The sequence below is a fragment of the Podarcis filfolensis genome, assembly GCF_964270895.1.
Source record: "Podarcis filfolensis genome assembly, contig: HAP1_SCAFFOLD_61, whole genome shotgun sequence".
Lineage (NCBI taxonomy): Eukaryota > Metazoa > Chordata > Lepidosauria > Squamata > Lacertidae > Podarcis > Podarcis filfolensis.
This window is the reverse complement of record NW_028149499.1, coordinates 269887-279645: the sequence shown is the minus strand read 5'-3', so window position 1 is coordinate 279645 and position 9759 is coordinate 269887. Positions and strand designations below refer to the sequence as shown.

Genomic DNA, 9759 nt, shown 5'->3' with positions numbered 1-9759 from the left:
GGTAGGGTCTCAGCCTGCGTACCAGGTGGAGTTGGTAGACAGCTGCCCTGGACACAGAATTGACCTGCACCTCCATGGACAGCTGTGAGTCCAAAATGACTCCCAGGCTGCGCACCTGGTCCTTCAGGGGCACAGTTACCCCATTCAGGACCAGGGAGTCCTCTACACCAGCCCGCCCCCCCGTCCCCCAAAAACAGTACTTCTGTCTTGTCAGGATTCAACCTCAATCCATTAGCCGCCATCCATCCTCCAACTGCCTCCAGGCACTCACACAGGACCTTCACCGCCTTCACTGGTTCTGATTTGAAAGAGAGGTAGAGCTGGGTATCATCTGCATATTGATGGACACCCAGTCCAAACCCCCTGATGATCTCTCCCAGTGGCTTCATATAGATGTTAAAAAGCATGGGGGAGAGGACGGAACCCTGAGGCACCCCACAAGTGAGGGCCCAGGGGTCTGAACACTCATCCCCCACCACCACTTTCTGAACACGGCCCAGGAGGAAGGAGCGAAACCACTGCATAACAGTGCCCCCAGCTCCCAGCCCCTCTAGACGGTCCAGAAGGATGTTATGGTCGATTGTATCAAAGGCCGCTGAGAGATCCAGCAGAACTAGGAAACAACTCTCACCTTTGTCCCTAGCTCGCCGGAGATCATCAACCAGCGCGACCAAGGCAGTTTCAGTCCCATGGTGAGGCCTGAATCCTGATTGGAAGGGATCCAAATGGTCCGCATCCTCCAGGCGTGCCTGGAGTTGTTCAGCAACCACGCGCTCAATCACCTTGCCCAAGAATGGAATGGAAGATTTGAGACTGGGACGATAGTTGAGACTGGGACGATAGACCGATAAACCGACGCCTGGCCTGGAGAAAGTGGAAGAGAGAAGCTTTCCTTCCTCTCTGCTAACACTAGAACTGCTGACATGTCAGGAAGAGATTCAGCATGGATTACAAAGTCCTTCTTCATGCAGCACGGAGTTAATCTGTGGAACTCCCTGCCACAGGAGGCAGAGATGGCCACCAACTTGGATGGCTCTGAAAGAAGATCGGACAATTTCGTGGAGGAAGAGGGGGCTGCCAAGGGCTCCTGCCAGGAGGGCTCTGCTGTGGCTCCGCAGTCGGTTGGAGGCAAAGATCCTTCTGAGGAGGGGGCAAAGGGTCTCTTGGGCTCAGGTTCTGGGGGCTGGTTTCCCTTGGGAGAATTCTGGCCCATCCTGTGGCCAATGTGGGCATGCTGGCCACCTCAGAAGGGCCTCATCCTGTCTGGCACCCTCTTCCCTGCAGGGGCCAACCAGGCGCCTCTTCTGCAGCCCTCTCCCCACCCAGGTTCCCCAGGGAAGGAGACAGGTAGACTGCCTCTGCAGCTGGAGGCATCGCCTGGCTACAGAGACAAATGTGACAAGTTACTTTAAACTCTTGTTTTTTAGTAGTAGTAGTTATTTATATCTCGCCCACCTGGCTGGGTTTCCCCAGCCACTCTGGGTGGCTCCCAACAGAATATTAAGAATAATAAAGCAATAAAACACCAAACATTCAAAACTTCCCTAAAGAGGGCTGCCTTCAGATGTCTTCTAAAAGTCGGACAGTTGTTTATTTCCTTGACATCTGGTGGGAGGGCGTTCCACAGGGCGGGGGCCACTACCGAGAAGGCGCTTTGAGCTTGCAGCCCCTCCTGGGACCTTGCCGGGAAGGGTGGATCATAAATAAATACTCTCCCTGCACCTGCCTCTCCATGACGCTCCATGACGCTCCTTGACTGCCCTTCACAGTCAACGAGAGACACACGGCAGAGAGCTAACTGTGAACATTCACAGACCTTCTTCTCCAGCTCTGGAGTCTAGTCTCTTGGTGCTTGAAAGCCATCCACTCCCAGCTCTGTTTCCTCCCATGGAGCTGGCATGGCTGGCTTCAGGGGCTCTTCCCAGCCCAAGGAAGGCACATGGCAGAGAGCTAGCTCTTTCTTGCCCAATATAACACTGGCTAGGATGCAGCTATTCCCAGGTCTGCACTCTATGAGCAGCTGCAACAACAGGGGCAGCTCTCCCTCCCTCCGTTTATGCTCCTCACAGCCAGAGACTGCGCCTGCACGGAAGCTCCCTCTGCCCTTCCCTCTTCAGTCCCCTCCTGGTTCTGGGAGACGGAGGTTCATGAGAAGGTGGGGAAGTCCCTGGCCCTTCCCTGGCCTGGCCTGCCTCATCCTCCTCTTCCATCAGCTCTGAAGCGTCCCCTGCCTCCGACGCTTGCCTCCCGACTGGCCCAGTTCCCCACAGATCACTGCCCCCCTCTTTCAAGCCAGACTCCAGCCCCTCTTCCCCCGGCGTCCTGCCAACCGTAGACACCCCCTTTTTGGAGGCTCATTGAGGGAAGCTCTGGGGTTGAGTCATCCCGGACATTTCCCTTGTGGCTCCCATTGCGCCTTCATCTGTGCAATGGGTCTAAATGCCACATGAGATCTGTGGGGTGTGTTTTGCCCATGCAAAATGGCTCTCGGACTGTGAGCTTCCGGGGAGTCTCCTGGGCTGTGTGCTCAGTCCTGGTCCTGCTGCTTGCGAGGAGATGATAAAGAGAGCAGCTGGGGCCTGATGTCTTCTAGAGAGAAGCAGCTATCTGGGGCCTCCTGCTCGGCCCAGGGCGCCACACCCCACGGCCAGCCTCTTCCCCCCTCCTGCTCCTCAGCCCCACCAAGCTGGGCCCCAGAGGAGGAGGAGGAGCTTTGGCCCAGGGTATAAAAGGCTCCAGCCCTGGAAGGAGCTCCAGCTCAGCCCAGAAGGTTTTCTCCAGCAGCCGAGAGAAGCTCACAGCCAGCCATCATGGTGCACTGGACCGCCGAAGAGAAGCAGCTCATCAACACTTGCTGGAGCAAAGTGGACGTGGTCGCCTTGGGTGGGGAGACCCTTAGCTGGTAAGGCCAGGGGTGGTTGCCTCTCTGGGCAGGCTCTCCTCTTTCCACCTGGAGAATGACCATCCATGCCTCTCCCGGTGTGGTGTAGTGGTTAAGAGTGGTGGACTCGTAATCTGGTGAACCGGGTTTGATTCCCCGCTCCTCCACATGCAGCTGCTGGGTGACCTTGGGCCAGTCACACTTCTCTGAAGTCTCTCAGCCCCACTCATCTCACAGAGTGTTTGTTGTGGGGGAGGAAGGGAAAGGAGAACGTTAGCCGCTGTGAGACTCCTTTGGGTAGTGATAAAGCGGGATATCAAATCCAAACTCCTCCTCCTCTTCTTCTTCTTCTTCTTCTTCTTCTTCTTCTTCTTCTTCTTCTTCTTTCTCCTTCCTTCCTTCTCTCCAGCTTGCTGATTGTCTTCCCCTGGACCCAGAGATTATTCACTCACTTTGGGGACATCTCCAGCCCTTGCGCCATCCTTGCCAACCCCAAAGTCAAGCAGCATGGCCACAAGGTCCTGGCCTCCTTCGGAGAGGCCATCAAGAACCTCGACACGATCAAGGAGACCTTTGCCAAACTGAGCGAGCTGCACTGCGACAAGCTCCACGTGGACCCCGTCAACTTCGGGGTGAGCCTGCCTGCCCCCAAGGGCTGCCTGGGGGAGGGCGGGGGGATGGGTGCCTGAGGTCCCCTCTGCAGGGTCACAATCCCCACACATGAATCATAGAACTGTTCTGTTGGAAGGGACCCCGAGGGACATCTAGTTCAACCCCCTGAGGGAATCTCATGACAGACGGCTCCTCGCCATCTGTTAACAACCTCCAGTGAAGGAGAGTCTTCCAAGGGAGTCCGTAAAAGCTCCTAATCTTCAGAAAGTTCCTCTTAATATCTAATGGGAATCTCCTTGCTTGTTTTAATCCACTGGTTCGGATCCTGCCCTCTTGCACACCAGAAAGCAAGTTCCAGCCTTCTCTTTTCTCATGCGTGTAACTTGTTTTAAACTTTGTGTGATTTTACCATATATTTTTATGTGATGCATTTTTTATGGAGCAGCGATATAGAGATATAAATCAATGAATTTTAACTAAACCCACATACCCAAGTAGGGGAGAGTTCCTGGCTATCTTTCACAATCCTCGTGGCGTCATCTCCTGGCGAGTCAGAGTGGGCTCCCCTCATCCGTGGGCACCTTCAGCCACGCCCTGAGCAAGCCGACCCCTTTACCTCGGAAAGAAGGGCAACTCGATGGACTCTCTTGCCTTCTGGCCCTTCAAATAGAGCCTGTGGGCCTTTGCCCTTCCTCCTTCTGACTTGTCCCTGGTCAAGCAAGGATCTGTCCGGCTAGCAGAGGCCGAGCCCAGGAGGTCCCTGGCAGGGGCCAGTTTGCTTCTTGGCACCAAACCTCTCCTGGTATGGCAATGCCAGCCTGGGACGGTGTGGGGTTCTGTCTGTTGCCTCCTGGACCGGCCTCCTTCCAGGGGACCCCAAACCCCTTCATCCATCCCAGCTGGCCTTTGGGCTTGACCCCACAGCCGCCAGCTGTGGCTGCATGGGGTGGGGGTTGTGGGGAGAGGGCGTTCCGCACACGGACCCCCTGGCGGAAGGAGTCACCCCCTCTTTTCTCTTCCAGCTCCTGGGCGAGGTCCTCATCACCCTCCTGGCTGCGCGCTTTGGGAAGGAATTCACCCCTGCTTACCACCATGCCTTCCACAAGCTGGTCAAGGTGGTGGCTCATGCGCTGGCCCACCGGTACCACTGAGGCACCCCCAGGGAGAAGCGGCCGCCTCCTGCTGGTCTCGCCACCCACCGGGTGGGGTGGGGGACACCCCTTCCTGCCCCCATGTGACGCTTGACCCTCTAATAAATCCTCCCTCTGCAATCTGAGCTGGTTTCCTGTGTCTCCTTCTCTGGGACGGGGGGGGGGCGGGAGTGGGGTGAAGACGCCTCCTGTTAGCTGGCTGGCGGTGGGCTAGGAAAGTGGGGGGGGGCTTCTCTGTCCTCTGTCACTCAAGAGGAACCATTGAGCACCAGTGGGGGGTTTCAGGGTGCTGTGGCACTTGCAGAGTTGGAAGGGACCCCAAGAAATCATCTAGTCCACCCCTGCAGGGCATGTTCCCCTTCCCACCACTTCCTGGCCAGTTGTTCTCCTTGTTTTACCTCCTGGGGAGACTTGAGAGACTCGGTTGGATATCCCAGCTCTGCCCCCCCCCTGCTCTGCATTCAGCCCCTGCCAGTCAAACACTTGATGCCTCCCCCCCCTTATGAAAGACACCCTCTGCCACCTGGCCTGGTCTCTCTCTCTCCGCTCTGCCCGCTGCTCCTGGCCCACCAAGGTGTGGCAGCTGCCCCAAGTCTGCCCCTTTTGGCGTGGCTTCTTTGTTGCAGAGCAAACAAGCCTCAACAGAGAGACCAGGTGGAGTGGTGGTGGAGAGGGTGTGAGGGGGGGAGACGCCTCCTGTTAGCTGGTGGGGGTCTGGGAAAGTGGGGGGCTCTCTGTCACTCAAGAGGAACCATTGAGCACCGGTGGGTGGGGTTTCAGGGCACTGTGACACTTTTCCCTTGACACTCCTGGCAGGCTCCCTTCAATGCTCCAAGGTCCAACGTCCGTTGTCTTCCTTCTTGCACCTTCTGGGGAAACCAGGGGAGCCGCTGCCTGCTCTGGCTTCAGCCCCCTCCTGCTGGGGGGCACCCAACCAGTGCACCAGGGACATGACACAAAGTGCACACACAAGGCACCCACCCAGCCCCTCGAGAGCGAGGACCTTCTGAGCTGAGGACTAGACAACGGCGTGGCACCAGGGCAAAGGATCATGCTCGGCCGTGCATTCTTGACAAGAATGCATGCGCACACAGCAGCAGCAGCCCTGTGACTCATGCGCACATTCTCCTTGCCAAGATAAGGCCAGGAAGCTTCGTTTCCCACTATCTGCAACTAACGGACCAATCAGAAGCTGTTCTGTTTGACAGCTGGCCAATCAGGGCCCATTTCACCTTTAAATCTCCCTTATGGAACAGCAGCCCCCACAGGGGGGAAATGCAAATGGCAGGCTGGGCTGCAAAGGAGCTGGGCTGCTTCTGCAAAAAGGAAGGAAGTCTCCACTATGAGCCTCCAATGAATGGGAAAGACACGGAAATTCAACAGGAATCTGGTTAATGCAAGTTTTTATCCAGTTCCAGTGGTAATAAGGTTGTTATCCAGAGGTACAGGGTGTTACAGGGAAATTAGACGGGAGAGTCTTGCCTCACCACGCAGCACATCACCAAAACCTCATTCGTTCAGGTTCAAGGCTCCATTCACAAAGTCTAATCAGAAACTGCAGGTCCCTGACAGCAGCCCCGAATGTCCAGAAAATTAACAGCAACACATCTGCAAAGGCATCTGCAAGGGAAGCTCAGCTCAGTTTGCAGAAGGAGCCCGACTCCCCCCTGAGCCCCAGGTCTCCAACAAGGGAAATCAGGGGACGTGTCAGAACCAAATCTAGCAATTCGCTGGTAAATGTATCTATGTACAGGCTCAATGGGAAAACTCTCACAAGACATCACTTGCTGCATCCATCTTCTCAGTTCCAATGGCATTTAGGACCCAGGGAAGTGAGGTATAAGGGGCGGGGTGAGAGAGCCCACCATAATCCACAGATGTACAGTCACTCCTGCAGGGCCTTCCAAATGAGTCGTGATGGTGATATCCTGCCCCAAGAGTGTCAGACAGATCACCATCTCAATCGCAATGCCTACCTGCCCCACAGTGGTACACTATGGTCTGCCCCACAGAGGATCTTAAGGTCCACGAATAACCATAATTTAGAGGTCCCGGGCTTTAAGGAAGTCAGACTCTCCTCCCCCAGGGCCAGGGCCTTCTCAGTGGTGGCTCCAACCTGGTGGAATGTTCTGTCCCATGAGACCAGGGCCATGCAGGATTTAACCTCCTTCCGTCAGGCCTGTAAGACAGAGCTATTCCGCCTGGCTTTCCATTTGAACTCAGCCTGATCTTTTATTCCCCTTCCTCCCCTTTTTATGAAGATTCCCCGCTCTGGGATCCCACAGCTAATTCTCCCCTGGTCTCCTCGCTGGCCCAAGTAGGACTAATTTAGCCAGCTAGCCCTGGTGATCATCTAATGTTTATTGGATGGATTTCCCCCCTAATTTTTGAATTCTGAATTGATTGCTATTCACGTTTTATACTGTATTTTATGCTGTTTTTTGTTGCATCAATTAAGTGTTTAAAATTTGTTGTTAGCCGCCCTGAGCCCTGTTAGCCGTTTTCTGAACCGGAAAGGGCGGGGTATAAATAAAAATTTATTAATTATTATATTATTTACAAGACAAAGGGGCGTCCCTCAGGGACCCGGGAACTGTAAATGTTTTCCTCTGTACTGTGATGGAGTATGTGTGAAAGACTATACTTGATTGACAGGGGCCTGCCTGGATCTCAGGTTCTACCTGTGACCACACCTTTTCTGTGACAATTCTATGGTGCCTTGATGACACATCCTGAGATGTATTATGGGAAACTTTGAAATGTGGATGAAACCGATTGTTCGGCGCTTCTGGCTGCCTCGTCTTTGTGCGAGTGTGAAGTCTTGCTGCAACAATAAAGATCAGGCCAACTGGCTGTGTTTTGCTTCTATCTCCTGGCTGAAGTATCTTGCATGTGACCCCAAACCTGAACCTATGGCAGTCAAGGTCAGGCGATGTTGGGGGGCTCCAAGGACCCCCTTTTACAGTGGAAGGAGACGGGTGTCGTGGCATGAACAGAACTATGTACGCAGGATCTCCTCCTAGCTGCCGACTGGGCAAGATCCCACATGGCAAAGAGCCAGATAGAAACCCATCACCCTCACAATACATGTAGGGACCTCCAACCCAGGTTGGAGTTCACCAGGTGCAGCAAGAATAGATTTCCCCAGCTGATTCAAGGTAACAAAAGGGAAGGTAAAGACTTTCTTTGGAAGGTGAAAAGCAGGTGTATAACCGCAGCCTTGAGGGACAAGACTCTGCCCGGGACTCAGATTTCTGCCTGACAACGCACCTCCGTCTCTGACATTTTCTTTATGATGCTTCTTGAAATATATTATGGGAAACTGTGGGAACTTACAAAAGCGGGTGTAACCTTTTGTTCTGGGTTCTTCTTCTTTGCTTGATCAGGAGTGGAAAATTAGTTGCAACAAATAAACAATCAGGTTTAACAGCCGCTGTTTAGTTCCTTCAACTGGGCTGCAATCTCCGGCTTGAACCTGACCACTTTTGGACCCACAGGACCAGATCCCGACAAAGGTGGGAAAACCTTTTAAGAAAGGTACCTCAAGTTTTGAAACTTCCTTAACAGGCCCCTCGTGTGACGCCTCGCCCCCTAATGAAAGCCACCCTCTGCCGTCTCAGACAGCAATTCTTCCCTGTTGCTCCCTGGGGCAGCCAATGATGATGATGATGATAATAATAATAATAATAATAATAATAATAATAATAATAATAATTTATTATTTATACCCCGCCCATCTGGCTGGGTTTCCCCAGCCACTCTGGGCAGCTTCCAACCAAATATTAAAATACAGTAATGCATCAAACATTAAAAGCTTCCCTAAACAGGGCTGCCTTCAGATGTCTTCTAAAAGTCTGGTAGTTGTTGTTCTCTTTGATATCTGGTGGGAGGGCGTTCCACAGGGCGGGTGCCTCTACCGAGAAGGCCCTCTGCCTGGTTCCCTGTAACTGGGCTTCTCGCAGTGAGGGAACCGCCAGAAGGCCCTCGGTGCTGGACCTCAGTGTCCAGGCAGAACGATGGGGGTGGAGACGCTCCTTCAGGTATACTGGGCCAAGGCTGTTTAGGGCTTTCAAGGTCAGCAGCAACACTTTGAATTGTGCTCGGAAACGGACTGGGAGCCAATGTAGGTCTTTCAGGACCAGTGTTATGTGGTCTCATTGGCCGCTCCCAGTCACCAGTCTGGCTGCCGCATTCTGGATTAGAAGCAAGCCCAGCAGGGCTTACTTCTGAGGAGACATGCAGAGGCAGGTGGGCCTGGTGCTGCTGCCTGGACATGCAGAGCGTGACTCGTCCTCTGACTAGGAAGGAGCAGCTTGCCAGCAGTTAACTCCTTGCACACTGGAAGTCCTTCCCCTGGAATGGAAACTGGCCCTTTGCACAGAAACAGAATGGAGAAGCCCCAACTAAAGAGGAATGGCTTCAAAAGTTGATGGACTATGCGGAAATGGAGAGCAAAAATAAGAGATAAAAGAGACAAAGTGTTCCTGGAAGAGTGGAGACTATTTGAAGAACTGTTATGGTCAAATGGAAACATGGGCAGGGTCCGAATTATGAGCAGCAGAATTAAAACAAAGTGAAATAGAGGCTAATTGTATTATAGTATGGCATATAATATCCATTCTGAAGGAAATCAGCCCTGAGTGCTCACTGGAAGGACAGATCCTGAAGCTGAGGCTCCAAGACTTTGGCCACCTCATAAGAAGAGAAGACTCCCTGGAGAAGACCCTGATGTTGGGAAAGATTAGCACAAGGAGAAGGGAACGACAGAGGACGAGATGGTGGGACAGTGTTCTCGAAGCTACCAGCATGAGTTTGACCAAACTGCGGGAGGCAGTGGAAGACAGGAGGGCCTGGCGTGCTCTGATCCAGGGGGTCACGAAGAGGCAGACACGACTAAACGACTAAACAACAATGGCATATAAAAGGGACGTGGGTGGCGCTGTGGGTTAAACCACAGAGCCTAGGACTTGCTGATCAGAAGGTCGGCGGTTCGAATCCCCGCTATGGGGTGAGCTTCCGTTGTTCGGTCCCTGCTCCTGCCCACCTAGCAGTTCAAAAGCAAGTGCAAGTAGATAAATAGGTACCACTCCGGCAGGAAGGTAAACGGCATTTCCA

At 53.5% G+C, this 9759-nt stretch overlaps 1 protein-coding gene across 1 annotated transcript; it reads left to right on the top strand.

The window, feature by feature from the left end:
• The first annotated feature begins 2591 nt into the window (after nt 1-2591).
• LOC310754988 (hemoglobin subunit beta-1-like) lies at nt 2592-4769 on the top strand. The gene is made up of 3 exons (XM_083631651.1): nt 2592-2902; nt 3291-3513; nt 4516-4769. Exons 1-3 carry the CDS (start codon nt 2811-2813, stop codon nt 4642-4644), a joined length of 444 nt encoding a protein of 147 aa, XP_083487777.1. The 5' UTR covers nt 2592-2810; the 3' UTR covers nt 4645-4769.
• Nucleotides 4770-9759: the final 4990 nt, after the last annotated feature.

Coding starts and splice junctions, on each gene's coding strand:
- LOC310754988 (XM_083631651.1), top strand. CDS start 2,811: ATGGTGCACTGGACCGCCGAAGAGAAGCAGCTCATCAACACTTGCTGG. Junction 2,903..3,290: donor GGTGGGGAGACCCTTAGCTG/GTAAGGCCAGGG, acceptor CCTTCTCTCCAG/CTTGCTGATTGTCTTCCCCT. Junction 3,514..4,515: donor TGGACCCCGTCAACTTCGGG/GTGAGCCTGCCT, acceptor TTTCTCTTCCAG/CTCCTGGGCGAGGTCCTCAT.